This window comes from Rhineura floridana, chromosome 9 (genome assembly GCF_030035675.1).
Source record: "Rhineura floridana isolate rRhiFlo1 chromosome 9, rRhiFlo1.hap2, whole genome shotgun sequence".
Classification (NCBI taxonomy): Eukaryota; Metazoa; Chordata; class Lepidosauria; order Squamata; family Rhineuridae; genus Rhineura; species Rhineura floridana.
Genome location: NC_084488.1, coordinates 23833208 through 23857606, shown reverse-complemented (window position 1 = coordinate 23857606; position 24399 = coordinate 23833208). Strand labels below are relative to the sequence as shown.

The window sequence follows — 24399 nt, the reverse complement described above, 5'->3', positions numbered from 1 at the left end:
AAATAACAGGGTGATCTTTCTAGCTAAAATTTGTATCAACCCACTTTATTATCATATAGAAACGTTTGTATGAGAGAATGCCCCCAAATGTCATGTTTATTTATTTATTTATTATTTGATTTATATCCCGCCTTTCCTCCCAGCAGGAGTCCAGGGTGGCAGGGTTGTTTCACAGCTAGCTCATTACAATGTCTACAATTTCATTATAGATCAATTTATTTATTACATTCATATACGGCTTGCTCAAAAATGTTATGAGCCTACTGAGATAAAGTCTTGTAGAATTAAGGGGACTTAAAAACAAAAACAAACAAACATCCTGCCTTTCAGGGTAACTCCTAAAGTTATCAAATTCATTTCAAAGTTACCAAGAAAGTCTAGGCATCCAGTGACTAAGATTCTAATGATTTTTGCAGAATGTTGAAAAGTCAGAAAGGGCTCTTCTGAATAAACAGCATTTAGAATCCTAAATCCTGCCAAACTAATCTTATCTCATTTTTTGATTGGGTAACCTCCCTTGTAGACTGTGGGAATGCTGTGGACATAATATATCTCGACTTCAGCAAAGCTTTTGACAAAGTGTCCCATGATATTCTGATTAGCAAGCTAGCTAAATGTGGGCTGCATGGAACAACTATAAGGTGGATCCACAGCTGGCTCCAGAATCGTACTCAAAGAGTGCTAGTCAGTGGTTCCTTCTCAAACTGGGTGGAAGTAACGAGTGGGGTACCACAGGGCTTGGTCCTGGGCCCAGTGCTCTTCAACATTTTTATTAATGACTTGGATGAGGAGGTACAGAGCATGCTTATCAAATTTGCAGATGATACAAAATTGGGCAGCATAGCTAATACCATGGAAGACAGAAACAAAATTCAAAGGGACCTTGATAGGCTGGAGCATTGGGCCGAAAACAACAGAATGAAATTTAACAGGGATAAATGCAAAGTTCTACACTTAGGAAAAAGAAACCAAATGCACAGTTATAAGATGGGGGATACTTGGCTCAGCCATACGACATGTGAGAAGGATCTTGGAATTGTCGTTGATCACAAGCTGCACATGAGTCAACAGTGTGATGTGGCTGCAAAAAAGGCAAATGCTATATTAGGCTGCATTAACGGAAGTATAGTTTCCAAATCGCGTGAAGTATTAGTTCCCTTCTATTCAGCATTGGTTAGGCCTCATCTTGAATACTGTGTCCAGTTCTGGTCTCCGCACTTCAAGAAGGTTGCAGACAAACTGGAACAGGTTCAGAGGAGGGCAAAGAAGATGATCAGGGGACTAAAAACCAAGCCCTATGAGGAGAGACTGAAAGAACTGGGCATGTTTAGCCTGGAGAAGACTGAGGGGAGATAAGATAGCACTCTTCAAGTACATGAAAGGTTGTCACACAGAGGAGAGCCAGGATCTCTTCTCAATCATCCCAGAGTGCAGGACACGGAATAATGGGCTCAAGTTGCAGGAAGCCAGATTTCAACTGGACATCAGGAAAAACTTCCTAACCGTTAGATACGACAATGGAACCAATTACCTAGAGAGGTAGTGGGCTCTCTGACACTGGAGGCATTCAAGAGGCAGCTGGACAGCCATCTGTCGGGAATGCTTTGATTTGGATTCCTGCATTGAGCAGGGGGCTGGACTTGATGGCCTTATAGGCCCCTTCCAACTCTACTATTCTATGATTCTGTGATTCTAATCCACATCAAAGATAATGAGCTGTATGAGACACACAGAAAAACCACACACGGTGCACTTTTAAGTGGCTAAATTATAGCGAGCATCTACCTTGCTATCAGTTGCATAGATTAGAGGGCTGAACTATGTAGCTACAATACCTAGTTCACCATCTATAACTAGATTGTAAATTGGTCCAAGAGGAGTCAGTAAGAAAGGAACTGGAGAAAGCCTTTCTATATATTAGCAGAAGGAAGGGTGAGAGAGGAAAAAATTGAATTCCAGATATTCAGGTAGGCGGACATCTTGATATCCAAGTGGAAAGGAAGTGAAGAATCAAGGGGTTTGATGGAGGTGGGACACACTAATTACAGTGTTGGTTTGAACCAACAGTGAAATAGACAGCAGGCTATGAGTTTCAAGTACATATGTATTTGCCATTCATTTCTTTCTCTCCCATTACGCAGAGCACATTGGATTAGCTCCATTTCTTGCTTTCAGGAAAGACTGCATTATATTATTTGGACAGAATGCTCACAATAAGCGTTTAACCTTGATTCCTCTGCACAGGACACATTACTATTGCTCAAGCATCCAAAGCATTTCCATTGTTCAAGCAAACAAAACTCACTAGCAATGAACAGCAGGAAAACTAGGCATATTACTCAAAGACTACATTGACACAATTTTGGCCAGCCTCTACAAATATTTTAGCTCTCCATAAGGAAAGTAGTTCCTACATCTAAACTCCCAAAATGCATAAACCATTTCAGTTGTGTGTGCGTGTAGAGTACATTTCTTGATTGGGACATCAATAAATTGCTCATAATTTTGCAGTTTACATCTTCCTGGTAATATTCAGTTTCATACCTGGTTTATGGTTTTTTCCATCTGTACCAAACCCAGGTTTGGGAGAATACATTTAATGAAATCAACTATGGTTTCCAAGTTTTCATGTTGCAGAATTAAGGGCTTATGGCTTCCCAGCAGGCTTAAAGCCACTTTAAATATAACTTCTGATCCTTGGAGAAACAGCATGTCTGAAAGAAAGAGGGGGGTAGGCAAAGAGGAAATTAAGCAAATGCGTGTCATGTTTTGTTACAATGCTTTACCAGCCACTTTGAACTATATGTTCTCTTAGTACCTTGGCCAGTCACTTTCTCTTCTGAACTAACCTACTTTGCAAGCTTGTTGTAAGAAAAATCTCAATAAATACTGTCCTGAGCTCTTCAGAGGAAAGGATAGGTGCAAATGTAATCAATAATAAAATAATACTACCATAATGTGGTCTAGCCCTGCACCTTGTAAGCAGAGGATCTTACCTTCTCTGTCTTTCCAACAGTATATATGATTCTATAGAAATCTCTGTAAGCAGACCAAGTTGTTGGTAAAAAGGTAAAAAATGGCCTTGCAGGCATAGGTTTTAAGTTGGTGATGGTGGATGGGGTTTGGGTAGTCCAGTAATGTAAATCAAATACCCTAGTGCAGCCTTTCCCAACTAGTGGGCCACCAGATGTTGCTGGACCACAACTCCCATCAGCCTCAGCCAGCATTGCCAATGGGCAGGAAAGATGAGAATTGTGGTCCAACAACATCTGGTGGCCCACTAATTGGGAAAGGGTGCACTAGTGCATGCTTAGTATAAAAAATAATAGGCAATCCAAACTCCACACCTTATGTGGGTCTAATATTTGGAAGTGTGATTTCCATTGTAAATAAAAGGCAGTTATCAAGAGAGAAAAAATGGTAGCTGCTATTCAGTAAGAATGAGAATATGAGAGAATAGTGTCCTTTATCAGAAGGGAAGCAGTTGCATTCATCGCCTTCTAAGGCTGTGCTTTTAATAAAATAAGAATGACTTTGAAGAACAAGAACAGAATGTTGCACTGCACAGGTCTTTCGCCTGATGCAGCAAGGTTATTCTTATTACTTTACTATGTTTAATTCCTTGTTTGCACATAGAAGGCTTTTGGATTTGAAATGCAATATCGAAAATAGTACCTGGCCATCTTCATTAAAAATATGTTTAAAAGTATTACAGAATGATGCTCTCTGACACCAATACTATATTATCAAAATAAGAGAAAATATTTTATAAGCATAAAAGAAACACTGCTTTAAATTTGAGAAAAATCACCATTAAAAACATTGGAGAGATTTATAAATGCCAGGTTCACACATGTACATTTCTCTGTCTCTCTACATCAGCAATTCCATCTGCCTCTGGATACGTATCCAAATGGGACAAATGTAATGTATAACCCAGGTCATCACATATATGGTACATAGCAGTTCCTTTTAATATCATGGGAAGTGATATTATTTGCTGTGATTGCCTGGTTCAAACGCTGTGTCCAAAGAAAGTGTATCCATAGAAAAATGACAAGAGGAAGCTTCAGGGACATCTGGCACAACTGTAGTTAATGAGGAGTCCAAGTCAGTCCGAATGCAAGCAATTTTATCTGCAAAGTGCCTTTCAAACATGTCACAGCGAGCGACTGAGGGCTCAGAATCTAATGTAGGGCAAGAGCCCAAAAGACCCTTGACCACCCAGAGAAGCATTGCTGGACGACACTGAACAGACGCAATGGTGGCAGAGAAGTCCCCTTTCTTCACTGCCACGACTGCCACATGGTAGGCTCGAAAATGGTCTCTAGCCTGTTCGATCAGAAGCGGATGGAGTTTTTCTCCATCATTGCTCTAGCTGTCATCCCTGCCGTTTCATTAGGCCCAAGGTATGATAAACCAAGGTGTATTATGGGCCTTCCCTGGTGGGAGAGGGCGCTTTGGAGCAATAATGTCCACCGCCCAGGTCACCTCCGTATTCCAGACATTGACCAGGGCTTCGGCAGTATCGCCAGCCATGCTGGGAATATCCCCCAGAGCATTCAGGAAGCCTTCTGGATCCATGAGTCTCTGGGGGCAGACCATCTTAATGAGCCCTTCACCTCTGCGAAGGTTACCGGGGGCACAAAGTCTAAACCTTATCAGGTGGTGATCTGTCCATGACAATGGAGTCACTAAGAACCCCTCCACCCTCAGATCGCCTTCTTCCAGTCCCAAATAGAACACAAGATCAAGTGTGTGTCCTGCCACATGCGTTGGTCCAGATGATATTACAGACAGCCCCATGGTTGTTATGGAAGCCATGAAGTCCTGAGCTGGACCTGTGAATCTAACCTCAGCATGTATGTTGAAGTCACCCAGGACCATCAACCTGGGGAACTGCAACACCAAAGCCGAGACCAGCTCCACCAGTTCAGGGAGGGAGACTGTTGGGCAGCGGGGTGGACGGTACATCAACAGAATCCCCACTCTGTCTCCCTGACCCAATGCCAGGCACACATACTCAAAGCTGGAGGTGTTAGGGACAGGGTACCTGACAGGGGAGATAGATTCCTTGCAGACAATTGTGACCCACCTCCCCGTCTCCTGGATCTAGGCTGCTGGAGTGCCACAAAACCTGGTGGGCAGAGCTGGGAGAAACCTACTCCGCCTTGGTCATTTAGCCAGGTTTCGGTAATACAAGCAAAATATGCAAAATAAATATGCCATTTTTGAGAAACATCTTATGATTAGTGTTTTGTATAAATAAGTATATTCTTGTCTGTCATCTAGAATAATATGAACTGTTAGATACAAAACTTTCTCAACAGCTTTCTTTTTGTAAATGCTATGTAGTCTAAGGATGAACCGGATGGATGGAACATCCAAAAGAAATGAGGTAGGTTAAGCCAGTACAACATGTGACCTATCAGGTCAAGCACAGCCTGCTTGTCATGTATTCTAGCCTTCCAGGTGCTTGACAAACTCTGTCCCAGACAGGCAGCATTTTGTTCATTGAGTCTCTGGTGGGCCACCATAGATAGCTTGTGGTCTGAGTTCAGCTTAGTGGGTCATAATTGTGCAGGTCTACCTTAGGCCTTTAAGGAGCTGGTAATTCACCAAATGCTCATCAGAAATTTAAGTATCCCTGTGTATCAAGAATTTTCTGGTACTGGCAGATATATCCCAATTCTCTGGTTTGAAGTCTTCTAACAATATGTGGCACATTTATTAAATTTTTATCCCACCCTTCCTACTAAAGGGCCAAGTGTAGCAAACAAGAAGTGCTAGAACAACAGAAACAGAAATAGCTTAAAGCATCTTCAAAACATCTGGATAAAGTCATGGATTAGTTCTGCATCATTTGTTCTAAAATGAATACAATAGGATCACAGAGCAGTTCTGGGTATCCTCTAGAAAAGGTAGGTGTGATTTGAAATAAATAATGGAGGAAATGCACATTCCTCTCACATTGCTTTCCACCATATACCAAGTACACAATATGTACTGTCTACCGACAACTGTTCGTTCCAGTCTGACCTTACAATCACTTGCCATCTGTAAATATCTGTGTTGCTTATGCTTTCCACTTATTATAGATGGGCAAAGTTAATTTCCAGCAAGGCATCCAAATTTGATAGGGAAGACTATATGAAAATGCTGAGAAACAGCCTGTTAGAATTAGGGCAAATAATGCTGAAAGCATAGCCAAGCAAAACTAATGTTCAGTTTAAGCCAAGAGCAGCGATTATGCAAGACATTGTGGGGGAAAATGGAGATCAGCTCAGGGTGGCCTATGCTATTTTAGTGTACAAGATATACTAACTGTCTTGCTCCTGTATAAAACAGCAGTATAGGACAAGCCTGCTCACACATCTTGTCATAGTGAAAGGTCAGCCAGGTTCAGGCAAGGGAGACGAACCCCAGACTTCTTCTCAATGCTGGAGGTACAGAAGGGGAGGGATGATTCCCCAGCCCTGAAGATAGCTGGAGCCCTGTTACTTGTTTTAGCCAAAACAAACTTCTTCCTCTGAGCTATAGAGGGTTTGTGCAGGCATGCTAGCTTGCCTCTGTGCCTGCCAGAGGCTTGGAGTTCTTGAAGAAGCAGAGAAATCCTGCATGCTTCCACCACCAGCCCTCCCTGGCTCTGAGGAGGGTAGGGACAACAGCCTGCCGGGCAACTGGCATTCCAACCACCTAACAGATGCAGGGTTTGTGAAAGCCCACATACCTTTACTGCCCCTCACTGCCTATCAGCAGAAGGCCTATGTAGGCATAGAGGTTTGCTGGTCACATGGTTGGAGGTCTAAGTGCCTGGCAAAGGCACACAAAGCCCACTCGCCTCTAACAGCCCTCACAGTTCCAAGCTGAAGAATTGCAGAGAAGCCTGTGTTTGTCCTTGACCTTGCGTTGCATTTCAAAGATATTAACATGAGGCCAGGGACAAGACCCTGCTCCCTGGAGCATGTACTGGCGACAAAAATTATTTAGTTGGCCACCAGGGCCACAGAGAATTTAAACAAAAGGCCAATTGTTTTACGAACTCATCCAGGCCAAAGATTTGCTGGAAATGGGTGAGCCAGTAAGTACGTAATGTAGACATCCAAATAAATGTCAGCAAGATTCAAAAATACAATTTTGGAACAGAGTAAACATTGTTTTTCTATTACTTACTGGTCGCCTCACCTCAAAAAGAATATTGTAGAGTTGGAAAAGGTTCAGAAAAGCGCAACCAGAATTATCAAGGGGATGGAGCAACTCACCTATGAGGAAAGATTGCAGCATTTTGGGCTTTTCAGTTTAGAGAAAAGGTGAATCAGAGGTGACATGATAGAAGTGTATAAAATTATGCATAGCATGGAAAAAGTGGATAAAGAATTTTTTCTCTCTCTCTCATAACACTAGAACTCATGGACATTCAACGAAGCTGAATATTGGAAGATTCAGGACAGACAAAAGGAAGTACTTCTTCACACAGCCCATAGTTAAACGATGGAATTGCCACACACAAGAGGCAATGATGGCCACAAACTTGGATGGCTTTAAAAGAAGATTAGACAAATTCATGGAGGACAAGGCTATAAATGGCTACTAGCCATGATGCTGTGCTCTGTCACCATAGTCAGATGCAATATGCCGGTAGCCGCAGGAGGGGAGAGTGCTCTTGCACTCAGGTCCTGTTTGTGGGCTTCCCATGGGCACCGGGTTGGCCACTGTGAGAACAGGATGCTGGACTAGATGGGCCACTGGCCTGATACAGTAAACTTTTCTTATGTTTTTATGCTAAATAAGATATTTTTTATATAGGACCCTCATATCTATACAGGGGTGTTGAAAATTCAGAGACAGAGGGGAAAAACAGGCAGTTTTAGCACCCAGTACAGTTCTCTAGCCCACACGGCCAATTTGTAACTTATAATTCCATTATATGGAATTTAGGTTTCCCAAAGAGCTACTGTAACATAGCAGCTAAGAAAGTGAGCTGTTGACCAGCAAGGCCCTGGTTCAAATCTTGACTTAGCCTTAGGCTACTATTATTTCAGCCTCAGCCATCCAACTGCAACCTTGTTCCACCTTCAGCTCTCCATCCCCATTTCCACCAAGAAATCCCAAATGAATCAGATAATCTTACTTTCACAATGGCTGCTGTTGCTCCTGTTTTACTGTTTCTGGTGCTTTTATGATATCTCCCCCATAAGAATAAATAAATAAATGCCTGTTTCTATGAGCACTGGGAGCCACTTTGGAACTCGAAGGCACAATATAAATACAGTAAATAAAAATTGGAACAATAACAGCCAAAAGATCTATATAAAAGCATTATGCAAATATTAAGTTATTATTAGAAGATGACCATGTGTTTTCAGGATACTCAGATGCAGTGTATCAGCAGCAGCATTAAGTACTTTAAGTACTTGTTAGACTCTGATGATGCAACAAAACAAAACAAAACATCATAGCTGGAAGACAATGCTACACTAATTGGCTTGGGGCATTAGCTCAAACAGCACCTTTCCCCCTATCATTCAATGGCAACAACAAAACTGTGGTAACTTAACTAGCAAATTTCTGTGGGAAGGCTGTTACAGTCTACAGCCAGCACTAATTTATCTTTAAAGTGCCATAAAAATATGGTTATCCACTTCTGGAGTTCATCATTACGAGGAGAAAGCATGTTCTCCTTATACAAAATTATATGAGCAACTGTTTAAGAATTGTTACAAATCATTGCTTTTACTGTAGCAAGCAAAACTTTGCTTTTTATTTCCCTATATTTCATGACATGTGCACAATTCCTTTCAAATGTATTTGCTTTTTAAGAAAGTTGTATGTGTTACTTTGCAAGAAGCAAATAAAACAGAACAATGCATGATAATTAAAAACAACCACTCTACATCTGGAAACATAGAGGGCGGGGTGTATACAGATAACACATGTTTTAGTTTATGTGCATTCAAGCAAGACATTGATAAGTAATGCAAATCTCATATTTTATTTTGCATGACTGTGAAGAGGAATGTTGTATTATAATTTCAATATGTTAATACATGGAGTGTCAATGATTCCATACTAAGGTATGTTTATGGGATGAGACTACCTTTGTGAAAGTGTGATGGTTACTGTGAGATTGTGATCCATATGTTACATACAAAACACCTTTGTTTGCTAAGGCAGCAAAACATATTCGTGCAATTACTTTGAGTACGATTGCAGTGGATTGTACAGGGGATTTGTTAAATTGAATTTGTCTGTACTTTGTTATTGTATACATATTTTCTTACTTTGTTTGTAATGGCTTTTAGTCAAATACAATAATACGATGATGATACTAAGGCATGATGAACTCAATAGATTCAGAGAGAGATTAAGGCCTCCACCAAATTTTTGCCAGCCATGGAACCTAAATATGCAGTTCTGTCAAAACGGAATACTGTCCCAAAATTACAGACAGCCTAAACAAAATCCACAATGCTTTTCTTGAATCTACATCAGGGGACTGATGTAGGAAATGTCACTTTTTTAAATGATTCTATTCAATTTTAACCAATCGTCTATGTGTCAGAAAATGTGACTCCAATAATACCTCAGTTAACCAATCCTTCAGGAACAAAGCTCTTTTTAAGGAAGGCTTTTTTAAAGGTGAAATTGACTAGTTTTGCTGTTATTGACAAAACTTTCAAGCCTGTGCCTTTAAGGTGAAACTGACCAGCCTGTGTCTTTATTTTGCCATCAATAAACTGGTAAGTCTGTGCTGCTTTGCTAAGGTGAAACTGACATGCCTGTGTGTTTGTTTAGCATTAAAGAGATCTCTTGCTTTTTCCCAGGGCTGGGGAGAGATCCAATACTATTCAGGGGAGGGGAGGGGATAGGTGCCGGGCAGACACCCTTTAAAGCACTACTGAAGCTGACCCCACCATCCATGAGCGGGTGTAGGAACTTATCCCTGTTCTTTCCATGTTACTCCTACCTCTGGTACCAAAGTTAATGTTAAAGTAGTAATGTCCAGGAAAGCATCTACTTTGTTAATTTAGGGATAGGGTTCACTGCCTAGTTCTGATCAGTTTGTATTCCGATAGTCCATCGTTCAATCCTGATCCACCTTTTTTTTGTTCCTGCTTGCTTTTGCACTTGCTGATTCGATCCGCTGGTTTTCTTTTTTTGTGGTGAAAAAAATTACATAATTTTAACATAAGTGCTTATGTAAATCCATGGAAATTAATGGATAATAGCGATTGTAATTACAAAGATAATTACGTAAAATTGGGGGGGAATTCAGGGAGAAAAAGTTGTGCTGATTACAGTTGCAACCCGCCACAAGAAATCAGTGTCGGTCTGAAAAGACAGCGGATTGTCAGATTCAGTGAAAATCCAGTACTAAGTCCGATTTAGTGGATATTCTCTCCCATCCTTATATTAACTGAGATACTACTGTACTGTCATGATAGTAACTTGTATCCTTCTTTCAGCTGAATGTCTCATGTAGCAAAAAGTTCTTGAATTAAAAATAAGAATCAAACAAATGATATATTTAATGGCAACTGACAAGCAGATCTCAAATATGGTTCCTAGTTATCCTTAACAATTATTGTGACTTACCAAATACTCTAGCCACAAACCCCAATGGAAACTGAGAGGCAAACATGGTAAGAAACCAGGGGGCAGCATACAGACTAGGTCCAATTTCATGTGCTTCAAAGTGATTGTAGAGATCTCTATGGTAATCATGAAGAAGTCGAGAAAGTTGATACATTTGGATCTGCATAGGCAAATAAAAATAAAGGTAAATGTAGATGAAACAGAAATGCTATGATTTGTAAGCTATTGCTGGTCCATGATGTACTTGCCAGTAGTCAGCAAGACCACAACGAAAAGAGAAAGATGACAAAGCCCTGCTGAATTAAATCTGTGTCTTGCATTCCAATGCAGCTGTACTGATCCACATAGAGGGAAGCAGAAAGGGAAGTGTCAGGTATCTGGTAGCTGTTAGGTTTGAACATGCCTATCACTTTGATCAGGGGTTCTCAAACTTTCTATCCTCTGGGGCCCACTTGAGACAAATGAAAATGGCTGAGGTCTACCAATCACAAAATTGTGGTGCAGGGGCAGAACCAGTCATAAGACGAAGACACAGTATGGCATAATCAGTTCGTAATTGCTGATATCACTTTCTATTGATATCTAATCCAACTCTGGAAATGGCTAAACTCTTTGCCACAGCATTTTCTGTATGGCAATGGGTTCCACAGCTAAGCTTTCTTCGATCTAAGTACAGACATTTGCTCTGGAGGTATTGTGAAACCCCCATTTCAGGCAGAATTTGCAGATCCAGAGGTTCTAAGGGGGAAAAGTTTTTTTTTCTTTTATATGTCACTTGCCTCTGAAAACACTTTTACCCATCTCCTGTGATTTCCTTCTTTCCTTCTCCTTTCACACTAATTTGTGCTCATCCTAAACCAGTGCCTGGAGGCTGTGAACAGCTGGATGTGGGTTAACAAACTGAAACTTAATCCAGACAAGACAGAAGTACTGCTGGTCTAGGGAAAAACTGCACCAGGGACGGGGTTTCAACCTGTTCTGGATGGGGTTGCACTCCCCTTGAAGGAGCAGGTCCACAGTTTGGGAGTCCTCCTGGATCCTGCCCTGCTGCTTGAATATCAGATGTCTGCGGTAGCCAGGAGTGCTTCTGGCCAACTCAAACTGGTCTACCAGCTGCATCCATTCCTGGAGACAGTTGACTTGGCCACAGTGACACATGCATTGGTGACATCGAGGATTGATTACTGTAACGCACTCTATGTGGGGCTGCCTTTGAAAACGGTTTGGAAATTAAAGTTGGTTCAAAATGCAGCAGCCAGGATGTTAACTGGAGCACAGCACAGGGAGCATATCACCCATGTGCTTTATCAACTCCACTGGCTCCCAATTTGTTTCCAGGCCCAATTCAAAGTGCTGGTTCTGACCTTTAAAGCCTTAAACGGCCTTGGACCAATATACCTGAGGGACTGTTTATGCCCATATGTACCTGCCTGGGATTTAAGATCATCTGCCTCTGGTCTCCTCTGAGTGCCTGGAATACAAGATGTTAGACTGACAGGCATGCGAGAAAGAGCTTTTTCAGCTGTGGCCCTGAAGCTTTGGAATACCCTACCCCAAGAAGTCCGCTCTGCTCCCTCCCTGTTGGTTTTCCAGAGACTTCTGAAAACAATCTTGTTTCGGAGAGCCTTTGGGAGGGAGTGAAGGTAAAGCCCGACACTGTTTATGTCTTCTATGTTAACTTTTACCCTTGTAGTCCCCTTTAGTACCACTCCCTATATATATGTATGTGTGTGTGTATGTGTGCGTGTGTGTATAGTATTTTAATTGTATTTTATGTATTTTAATGTTTTGTGATTTTATTGTTTACAATTTTATTATGTACGTGTTTGATTTTATTTCTGTAAGCCGCCCTGAGTGCCCTATTACAGGGTAGAAGGGTGGGATAGAAATATTTTAAATAAATAAATAAATTGTACCATATCTCCCTGACTCTCCATTAAGTTTTTTTTATCCCTCCTTCATTATTCTTTTACTTCTTCCTTCTACAGCTTTCTTCTCTTATTCCCTTCCTTTCTATTCTCAGTGTATTCATTTATTTATTACTAACAAATATCAACGTTTTATCTCTCTTTCTAATTACCTGCAGCACCTCTGGCCCTTTCTTCCTACCCCCCTGCACTTCTCTGTCTCCCAGCCACCTTTACTCAGCATACAAGTTGTTGGTGCTGGCACTGGTCGAATCAAATGGCTATGGTATGGCTTGGGGGATGAGGCAAACAAATGAGAAACACTGGGCAGGTTGTGGTACTGAGGCCCACCTGAAAAGTGACCCAAAGCCTACTAGTGGGTCCCAGCCCATAGTTTTGAAAAACACTGACCTTGACGTTTGTTAGTTAAGACACTACAATTCAGTGCCAATTCTTCCCTTTCATCCCACATGTATAGAGAGATTAGTTTCAATTTGGGATTCTTTGGTCTGCAGTTCAGCATACTTTAAGAACTGCTGTTATACCATTCATCATGGACTGATTGATTCTCCAGCTAAATGCATTTCTTTGGACATAAGTCCTGATGCATTCAGTTGATGCTGCTTCTTGGAATGCATACTTAGGATCACAATCGAAAATATTCATATCCACAAATTGGACCATTGGTCTCACCTGAAGGGTGATTTTCACAGGAGGACTGCCATCAAGCGGATATCATAGCTCCACCTATCGTCCGAAGGCAAGAATGTTTTGAAGTCAAGACTAGGGGCGTCAGGCCCCTCCCACTCTCCAGTTCATTCGCAGCGAGTCCGAAGAGAGGTATCTAAAAATGCAGGAAAAAAGGCCAACAGGCCTACCAGCAAGGACATAACACAATAGCAATATTCATAATAATATGACTCTAACATAGTGATATAACAGTAATAGCAGTCTTGACTTCACTAGTAAATCTAAATATAATAGGGTGACAGGAATGTATAAAACCCCCAGAAAAATAGCTAGGTATCCTCCAACTGGGAGGGTCGTGATGGCAGTCCTCCTCTGAAAATCACCCTTCAGGTGAGACCAATGGTCCATTTTCCACAGGAGGCCTGCCATCAAGCGGGATGTACTAAAGCAGCCCATAACGGGGGAAGACCACCCACAAACTAATCGTCATTAAGTACCTGTTGCAACACCCGCCTGCCAAAAGAGGCATCGGCAGAGGTATAACGATCTATTTTGTAATGCCTTATAAACGAATGAGGGGTAGACCAAACAGCAGCTCTGCAAATATCAGCAATAGGAGCGTTGGTAGCAAAAGCAGCCGAGGTGGCAGTTGATCTAGTGGAATGAGCTGTTATGCTAGCTGGAACTGGAAGCTTAAGGGACTCATAAGCTAAGGTAATACATGCGCGCAACCAGCAGGATAAGGTGGAATTAGTTACTTTATGCCCCATAGAACGTGGGTGAAAGGATACAAACAAAGACTCAGTTCGTCGTATATCCTGGGTCCGAGACAGATAGGTCTTGAGAGCCCTCCGAACATCCAACGAATGTCAAGCCTTCTCTAGAGGATGGGTAGGATTCGGACAAAAGGAAGGAAGAAAAATGTCCTGGTTGCAATGGAAAACTGAATTGACCTTGGGACGGAAGGAAGGATCAGTCTTCAGTACCACAGAGTCCTTGTGAAAAACACAGAGATGGCGGGCAGACAACAATGCACCCAGTTCCGAAACTCGTCTCGCAGAGGTGATTGCGATCAGGAACAGGACCTTGAATGACAATAGACGTAATGGCACAGTCCTAAAGGGTTCGAATGGAGGGCATTGTAAAGTCTGCAGGACCTTCGACAAACTCCATGAGGGAAAGCAGTGGAATACAGCTGGTGAACGTAGAGCGGTTCCCCTCAGAAAACATTTGATGAACGGGTGCGAGGCAATAGGAGCACCAGTGGAGGACACTGAGAGAATGGACGACAGAGTGGATGCATGTCGACGTAAGGTGTTGGGTTTAAGCCCCATCATGAGGCCCCTATAAAGGAATTGCAGCACCTGTTGTATTGTGGCCTGGGAAGGATCGAGATTCTGGGACTGACACCACCTGGAGAATGCCACCCAAGTATGTTGATATATACGAGTGGTAGATGGTCGTCTCGAGGCCAAGATAATGTCAATAACAGTGTCAGACAGGCCAGCAGACCTCAAATGTCCCCGTTCAAAAGCCACGCTGTTAGGTTGAGCCAATTGGGGTCCTGATGCCATATTGGGCCCTGGGATAAGATGTCTGGCCTGACTGGGAGCGTCCAAGGATCCGTCACTGACATGGCAAGGAGATCAGAGAACCACGGTCGACGGGGCCAATATGGTGCTATCAGAACCAGCTTGGCCCTCTTGCGTCGCGCCTTCCTCAAGGTTCTGGCTAACAGTGGTATTGGAGGGAAGGCGTACAATAGGCCATCCGGCCACGGTAGTGACAGAGCATCCATCGCTTCCACTGTCGTGTCCAGGTATCGTGCAAAGTACGTGGGTAGCTGGCAATTGCAACTGAAGGCAAACAGATCGACTGAAAAAATGCCGAACTGACGCTGGAGAAGATGGAAAATGGTTGGATGAAGTTTCCATTCTCCCGGAAAGACCTGTTGTCTGCTGAGCCAGTCTGCTGTCACATTCCAAATTCCTCTGAGATGTTCTGCTTTCAAGGATTGTAGATGTTGTTCTGCCCAGTCGAATATGAGGTAAGCTAGGTTCTGCAGAGAACGGGACCTGGTTCCCCCTTGCCTGTTTAAATGAGATTTCACACACGTGTTGTCCGTTCGAATGAGAACATGGTCCAAGGGAAACAGAGACTGAAAATGGAGCAGAGCTAAGTGGACAGCCTTTAGTTCCAGCCAACTGATGCTCTGAGTCTGCTCTGCTTCGGTCCAAACCCCCTGAACGAACTGGGAGTTGCACTGGGCTCCCCAGCTGAGGAGACTGGCATCTGTGGTGATAACAGTCCTGCGGGGTTCTCTGAACGGAGTGCCCTGGTTGAGATGTTGGACCCTCGTCCACCAGCGGAATGAAAAACGCAGTGTGGGGTTCAAGGGAATTGTTCGATCATTGGACCTGGCAATGTCCTGCTGAAACGGTAACAAAGCCCACTGAAGTTGGCGAGTATGAGCTCGAGCCCATGGCACAATATGGATGGTGGACACCAACATTCTGAGAGCCCTTGCTAGAAGCATGACGTCTGCGGTTGCATGGCGCATCAGAGACCGTGCGACGTCTATGATAGCAGTTATGTGGTCTGGAGACAGGAACACCGTCGCCTGCAGGGTGTCTAACATCACCCCTAGATGTTGTAGGCATTGGGGTGGTTGGAGATGGCTTTTGTCGAAATTGACTAGCCAGCTGTAGGTCTGCAAGACATGGAGCGTGAGCTTTAGATAGCGATAGTCCTTGGAACTCGCCCATATTAAAAGATCATCCAAGTAGGAGTAGATATGCACCCCTTGAAGCCGGAGGTAAGCCACTAGGATGAGTAGCACCTTGGTAAATACTCTCGGGGCAGACGAGAGACCGAACGGCATCGCTCGATATTGAAAATGTTGGGGGCCGAAGGCAAACCGAAGGAATTTTCTGTGGGCTATGCAGATAGGCACATGGAGATACGCTTCCTTTAGGTCGATAGAAGCCAGGAAGTCTCCTTCGTGAAGGCTTTCTGTAATTGAGTGGATTCCATTTTGTTTTTTTTTTTCAATAATTTTTATTCAGATTTTCATAAAGCATACAAGACAAAATCATAAAACATTCAAAGACAAAAAACAAAATCAAAAATAGTTAAACAAAAAGAAAAAAAGAAAAAAAAAAAACAAAAATAAAAAATAAAGAGTAAAATATTGACTTCCCATTTGTCAAAGATCAAATCAGTTATAAGTCTATAATATATAACAATCCTGTCTCTTAAGTCATATTATAAAATCACTTTCCTCCAGTAGTTATCTTACTTAATCATCAAATCTCATAAACATTACTTTATTCTTTCCACAAAAAGTCAAAGAGAGGTTTCAATTCTTTAAGAAATATATCTATCAATTTTTTTTTCCAGATAAGCATATCGATTAATCCATCTCATTACTAATTATGATAATCTTATTGTCATAACCATAGTCAAAATAAACATTTCAATTAATCCATCACATCAGAATCTGTTAGGTTCAGTAATTTCAGTAGCCATTGTTCTATTATCCCTATTAGTTCCATTTTCCATCTTCCATCTTCAGTAGTCTTGTTAAGTCCAGTAATTTCAGTATCCAATCTTCCATTATCAGTATTCCATAATAATCTTGCTGTCAAAGCCATAGTCATATAGTAAGAGTCTGATGGGAATTACCTCTATCCCAAATATTTTCTTGCCATCCATTCTGAATAGGTTGCTGAAATACTGCTGTAAAATCATATCTCTGTTCTTTTTTTCAAAATACACTGGGTCATCTCTTGAAAGTTTTTCCATTGTCACATGGCTGCAGTTAATTCCATAGATTTTCTCTATATTGGGCTCCATCACATCATTCCAGTCCAGAAGATTATCCATGCCATTGATAACTTTATCTCTAGAATCTTCATTAATTTCTTCAGAGATAACATTGAGTTCCAAACAATAGATTTTATTTCTAAAGTCCATAGACTCCAAATCTTGTTCCTGTTCCACGTTTGTTCCAATCTCCGGGATCTCCTCTCTCACAGGGACCCCTGTTCCAGTCTCCAGGGTCTCCTCTCTCACAGGGACCCCTGTTCCAGTCTCCAGGGTCTCCTCTCTCACAAGGACCCCTATGTCTTTAATCTCCTGTGTCTCCAAACAATAGATTTTGTTTCTAAAGTCCATAGACTCCAAATCTTTTTCCTGTTCCACGTTTGTTCCAATCTCCGGGGTCTCCTCTCTCACAGGGACCCCTTCCAGGGTCACCTCTCTCACAGGGACCCCTATATCTTTAATCTCCTGCTTCATTTTACTCAATTCAATTTTCAGCTCCTTACAACCCTGTCGCAGGTTTTGTTTCGTTATCTCAATCTCATCCATTATTTTCTGAAACATAGTTATTTCCAGCTTCTCAGCCACTTTCTTAATTGCCATTTTAAAAGAAAAATATAGGAAAACCACTTCTTATTTCAGCAACAATTGGGTTAATACTCCAAACTTGGTGACATCACAGTATAAACAGAGCAGACAGCCTTATCTCTCCATGCTTAAGTAAACAAAATGCAATTCCCAGGATCGAAACAATTAATGGCGGTCGTCAGGAAACAGATTCGTCAAAATAAAATAGACCAAAAAGAGAGTAGTCTCAGACAATATAATATTCTTCAAAATAAAAATCTGGAATAGAAATCCCTCTTCTGTGTATATCTTTAGAATGCAAATCCAGGACAGCTTTTTGCAACAAAAACAGAGATAAGCTATTAATTAGTGAGTAGCAGAGAGAAGTTATGGCTCCCCAGTGAGATGTCAAAAACCGATCAATCTGGCAAATCTCTTTTAAACAGCAACAATTTAAGTCAAGTAAAAGAAAAATATAGAAAGAAGGGTGCTTGCCTGTTAGTGCGTTCTCTCTTAAAAGATAAGATGAACGTTCGCTTTTCCAGATAGAGCTTGTTGTTAAAAATCCGTCCCACCTTCGTCGGCTGGACCTCGTCCCATAAATTAATGAGATCTGGTCGTCCCAACAAAAATAGGCTTTGAGGTTAATCTCTTCGTTTCTCCCTACCCGGGAGAAGTTTAATCAGTCAAAAAAAGAAAAAATCTGACTGATATATCTGAATAAGCTTCTTTTGAGGCAGGAGCCCGTCTCAAAAGCAGGCACAGGCTAAGTCACCCTTCCCGGAAGTCCAGTGGATTCCATTTTGAATCTGCGATACTTTACAAAACGGTTGATGAACTTGAGGTCCAACACCGCCCTCCATGACAGATCTCGTTTGGGCACAGCAAATAAGAGGAAGTACACCCCTTCCGCCCTCTCTGTTGTAGGGACTGGCTCTATTGCCGCTGAGTCCAAGAGGTGATGTATGGCTGTCTGCATGATGCAGTGCCTGGATGGTGCCTTGGGACAAGGAGAGGAATGAAATCTGTCTGGAGGAGTTGCCCAAAACTCTAGTGCATAGCCATAACAAAAGAGATCTCTGATCCAGGTGACCTGACTCAGATGCAGCCAATGGTCTCCAAACAGAAGCAGTCTGCCCCCGACCGGTATCGCGTCAGTACTGTCTGTGCTGGCGAGACCCTCCCCGATATGAGGACGTTGAGGTACCTCTGCGTTCCTGATACTAACCTCTGCTGACCCATAGGCAATACTACCTCTGGTTATTTTCCATCAAGCCTGAAAGCCTGGAGCAAGGATGAGCATTAGCATGAGTTAAGTTTCTTGAAGGTTCTTGGCAGACGCCGGGCACGGCCTCAAGGCCAACACCTGCTGCTACCAAGGCAACCAGAGATAAAGGCTTGAGAAGCCTTGCCAGCCTTCTGTGGGGGTTTGATGTCTGTGGGGGTTTTGCTCAAGGAGAAGAAGCAGCTTTCTGTGGAGTTCTGTTACTGAGTGTTTCTTGCTAGGAGGAAAGTGAAACTGCTTTGTAAGCGTGCTTACCTTAATGTCCAAGTAAAGGACGCTTAAACTATCTCTTGCCTCTGGAGTTTCTTGACCGTCTCAATCTCAAGTGTAAGCTGCGCTGATCACGCAAACATCTGCAAACATCAACAACCTCTGCCTGGGAAACGTCTGTTCCAGACTCCCCTGGAGGAACAGAAATCATTGGTTCGGAAATCGCGGACTTGTCCCCCGGGCTGCACTCCTTGAAAGGGCTGGGTCGTGCGGTATGAGGTGAAACGTCTGAAGGGCCTGCGATCAACGTTCCTGACAGGGGCCAAAACAGGCTTTCGAGCATCCTTGGGGTCAACAAGTACTGCCTTTAGGGCTTCCTCGCCAAAGAGTAATGAGCTCAAATAAGGTGCCCTTGATAAGTTGACCCTGGCTGTAGAGTCCGCTTGCCAGTGACGAAGCCAAAGGGTCTGCCGAGCAACTACCTGAGCTGTCATAGCTCTTGCTCCCAGCTGATTTGCGTCCAAGGTGGCATCAGCTACAAACGCCGCCGTCTTGCGTAATTTCACCAGTGCCCTCCTCAGAGAGACAGGATTGGGATGAGGATCATCTAAGAGGTCATCCAACCACATCATCGCTGCCCTGGAAAAAATGGAAGCTGATGCAGAGGCTCTCATGGAGAAAGAGGTGGCCTCATGGTTTTTGCATAAGGCAAAGTCCAGCCTCCGCTCAGTGGCGTCCTTTAAATGTGAGTCCCCTTCCCTCGGCAAAAGGGATCTAGAGACTAGACTGGAAATTGGCTCGTCTATGCCGGGGACAGCCAGTCTACTTGTAAATTCTGCAGCCAAAGAGTAAAGCTTGTCCGCAAGGGCGTTAAAACGGCATGTTTGTTATGGGTGAGACCACTCGTCCTTGGCCAGTTTAGCAATAGGATCTGGCACTGGAAGGTAGTGCTCCATTGGTGTGGGGGATTTCAGGACCCTGGCCCTTTTAATAGCTGGAGTGGCAGCTGCAGGATGTGTAGATTGAAGACCAAGGGTGTTCAATACTCTGCGAGCAAGGGGCTGATAATTGGAGGCATCAAACAGACGATAAGATGTATCCTCCTCTTGTTCCGACTGATCACTCCAGTCGTCACCTTCAGCTTGCATAGCATATGGTGGATCCTCCCTACAAGAGACGTCATCGACAAACCTGCCCCTGGCAATGTCAAAAGGGTTTGGAGAACATGATGGATCTGCCTCATTGCGTACATAGTGGCCCATATCATCGGGTTGTCTGCAAACACTCCGCTGAGGCATGGCAGTGACCTGTGACTGTGACTGCGTTTGAGAGAAGAACGACAGCATGTCCTGTAGTTGCAATATGAACTCCTGAGACAGCTGCAGCCCCAGTGTGGGAGATGTTTGCGCTTGTAGAGGCAAAGATATGGGCGGTTCAGCAGGCTGAGAAGATGAATGAGCCCTAGGTGGTAATATGGGAGGAGGATAGCTGGCTGCTGGCTGGTCAGGAAACCCTGCAAAGACCTCCTCGGAGGATGCGGCTGGAGAATTAAAAAGATTTCTTAATGGTTCCTGGCCCGCCTCCTCAGAAACCAGGACAGAGACGTAGCGTGCCCACTTGGTTGTGCTGTGGCTGGATATATGCTTGGTTTTGGCAACCGCTTTGGTGTGCTTGTGCTTGGTTGCCTTAGATTGTTTAGGCTTGGTTGCCTGAGTTGTCACTGGCTGTTCCGCCATCATATATTTTTGAGGGGGTTCAGTACACGGCCACGGATGGGGCAGAATGTACAGACCCAACAGGCTCAGTACTCGGCCACGGATGGGGCAGAATGTACCGGCTCAGATGACTAAGTATACGCCTGCGGATGGGGGAGAATATACAGTTCCAAACAGCTTTAGTACACGGCCACGGATTGGGCAGAATGTACAATTTCAAATAGCCTTGGTACACGGCCACAGATGGGGCAGAATGTACAGTTCCAAACAGGCTTGGTACACGGCCACGGATGGGGCAGAATGTACAAATTCAAACAGCCTTGGTACACGGCCACGGATGGGGCAGAATGTACAGTTCCAAACAGGCTTGGTACACGGCCACGGATGGGGCAGAATGTACAGTTCCAAACAGCTTCAGTAGTCAGCCTCAGTCAGCAGTTTGAGTTGAGAGACCTGTGTTCTACTCTGCAGCACCCACAGAAACTGACAAAAAAGGCCTTGAAAAGAATCCTCTATTATTGTACTCTGCAGCGCACACACAGAAACTGACAAAAAAGGCCTTGAAAAGAATCCTCTGTTATTGTACTCTGCAGCACACACACAGAAACTGACAAAAAAAGGCCTTGAAAAGAATCCTTTACTATTGTAAGGGTTAAACAGAAAGGGTAGGAAAAAGAGGAACGAATAAAATGGCACCCGCTAAAAGAGCGGGAAAATTAGCCAATCAGAAAAGTGTAGGGACGAGGAAGAAGCAATGGCGGTCACTGAAAAACACCAGTGAGCTGAAACAGGGCTGACCGAAAACACTGCTGCAGCAGAGCGGCGTCAAAATAAGCTCTACAGCCATAGGGCTGAAGAACGCAATCGCAGCTTTAAGGGCCAGCCATGAAAATCACTGCCGAGGAGGCAGAACGGCCTGCGATATCCCTACAGTCGTTGAGACAGTCGCAGCTAGTGGGGGGGGGAAGGCAAAGAAAAGCTGCAAAATGGGAAGGAGCCACAGCCGCAGGCTCCTGAAGGCAGTTGCGGCGAGATTTAAAATGCCGCGGAACGAGCCGGGGAGGGGGGGAGATGGAGCAGCCCAACTAAATAAAGGGCCGCTGGAAAGGTAAAAAGAGCCGCAGCCGCAGGTTCCTGGGGAGGAAAGACCAAGGGAGCCGCCGCGAAAGTAGGCGGCAATCTACAAAATACACGAGACAGCAGAGGCACAGAGCAGGAAGCTGCAGCCGCAAGCTCCTGGATTAACGCTGCGTCCGCCACATGAGGGAGAGCCACAGCCGCGGTCTCCCAGTAAGTTGCCGTTCAGGCAGGGACTGAGGAAACGAGGGCGAAGAGCAACCCCCCAAAGAAATTCACCAGGACAATAAAAAACAAAGACAGAAAAAGAACAATCAGTCCCACACACACTAAATTAAACAACAGAGGGAAGGAAATGACCAGGAATACACACACAAATCTCTACACCCTGTCACACAGATACACAAAACTTATCTACGCTATCTTATACAACTTGCATGGACGAAGGCAAGAATGAACTGGAGAGTGGGAGGGGCCTGATGCCCCTAGTCTTGACTTCAAAACATTCTTGCCTTCGGACGATAGGTGGAGCTATGATACCCGCTTGATGGCAGGCCTCCTGTGGAAAATAGCACTCACCCACCTGATAAAAAGTAAAAGAAAACTGAAGCTATTTTATATTAACTTCTACACAGTTTTCCAAAGCAAAAACTAGCCTTTTCTCCCTTTTTAAGCTAGCTAAAATTCTGGGATCCAGTGATCTTCAGAATTTTACTAAAGGAAATTTTTAACCTTCTCTGAGGAAGATCTCATAAATCCCTTTGTGCAACAGCCACTGGCAGCCTATTGATCTACTAACAGAATGCAATATCATGTCCCAGCTTCAGCCGACACAACTGATAATGTTCATATTCAGCACCGTCTCTTTCAACCTATTTTTATATACAGGTAATAAAAATTCACAAAATGTTTCACTTATTGTGCCTTTTTTATCATATGGTGGAAATGTAATATAAACTTCATATGTCACTTCATTTTTTAAAATATAAAGATTAAACACAAGCTGGAGCACCAACCTGTAAAATTGTCATGTCAGGTCGATACTGCTTCCTAAGGCCCATGTCGAACATTAGGAACCTGAGCATCTTGAAAGCCTCTTCCTCACTCATATGAAGCAACAGCACACCTGCTACAAAGCTAAGGCCTTGGCAATAGCCAACTTCCTGATCCAGGAGGGAATAAGCCTTCAAGATATTGTAAAGGGACAGCTGCCCAGCTCCAAGCTGGGCCGAGAAGTATGGATGTGTTGGAAAGGTGCGGCCTGTGAAAACGAAACAAAAATGAGGTTAGCAACACAAGCATTAATAAAGCAAACACGCCATGTTTTCATGTGAAGCAAATAGGTTTTAAGCTGACTTGTCTAATAAGAGGGCTAATTCCTTTGCTACTATAGATTTAGCGATTTAAATCCAATACAGTATTTGCACACTAAATATAGTCTTAACTGTAATGAGGGTTGTTTAGCAAGATAAGAAAATGAGATCTCTTGGCAAGAGCAAGTTCTAGAGGAGGCATATGGTAGGGAGGACTCATGGCCAGAAGTTTGTTTCTATGCTGAAAGTCCTAACAGAACCTTCTCTACAGGTCTGGCAAGGGATGCTCTGTCCACTTCCAGGACAGGCCTATGAGCCTCACAAGCAGCAACAAGACAGAAAGATGAACTACAGATATGACTGGGCACATTTGGGCTACTTATATTTGCATGGCATATAATGAGAAGACATGATTCACTAGAAAAGACAATAACGCTGGGAAAAACAGAGGTGAGTAGAAAAAGAGGAAGACCAAACAAGAGATGGATTGATTCCATAAAGGAAGCCATGGACCTGAACTTACAACATCTGGTGGTTTATAACAGATGCTATTGGAGGTTGCTGATTCATAGGGTCACCATAAGTCGTAATCGACTTGAAGGCATATAACAACAAATGCATGGCACGGTTGCAAAGAAAGTTCTTGGTTTTTCTTAGAGTGGAAACATGTAGAAAAGTCCTGCCTTTCCCCTCTCCTTTGCTGTGGTCCTGACAGACCTGCATATTTTTCAGTAGGAGCAGCACAGGAAACCAAAGTCTGTGGAACAGATTTGCTAGAATTTCGCAAGAGGGAAAGAGATTGCCCTCAGACTGATAGAATATTTGGTCTCCATCACAGACTGCTGTGTTTTGCAAACACTACTGCCTTTGTCTTAATACCAAACTAGATGAGATGCCACTCATACAATTAGTAAACTGCAGGAACAGGTGGGTGGGTGGTGGTGATCCAGATCAGGACTCTGGCATAGGATTAGGCTCCCTGCACCTGCTATTTGCAATGTGAGCTCTCCTACTCCATACAAAAAGGAGGTGTGAGGCCCCTGATCTGGATCAGGAATGCAGTGAGGAGGCAAAGGGTTAAAGTCCCTGAGTTCCAATGCCAAGGTCCTGATCCAGGCCACCACCACCCACCCCATGCCTACAATTTACTTTTTTAAAGCAATTGCCAATTGAGTGAATCCTGTCACATCTAGTTTGGTTCTCAGTATGAAAATATG

The 24399-nt window shown here is 43.4% G+C and overlaps 1 protein-coding gene across 14 annotated transcripts in view; it reads right to left on the bottom strand.

The window, feature by feature from the left end:
- TBC1D1 (TBC1 domain family member 1) overlaps positions 1-24399 on the bottom strand; it is a 172602-nt gene that overhangs the window by 12364 nt on the left and 135839 nt on the right. For 12 of the 14 annotated variants that reach the window (XM_061583202.1, XM_061583205.1, XM_061583207.1 and 9 more), the window contains 3 exons: positions 22886-23130; positions 10597-10756; positions 2545-2714 (listed from right to left, as the gene is read on the bottom strand). In XM_061583202.1, the coding sequence (XP_061439186.1) occupies positions 2545-2714; positions 10597-10756; positions 22886-23130 (575 nt within the window). Of the gene's footprint in view, positions 1-2544; positions 2715-10596; positions 10757-13196; positions 13348-22885; positions 23131-24399 lie in introns of those variants that run through there. The other 2 variants (XM_061583215.1, XM_061583213.1) reach the window with 2 other exon arrangements.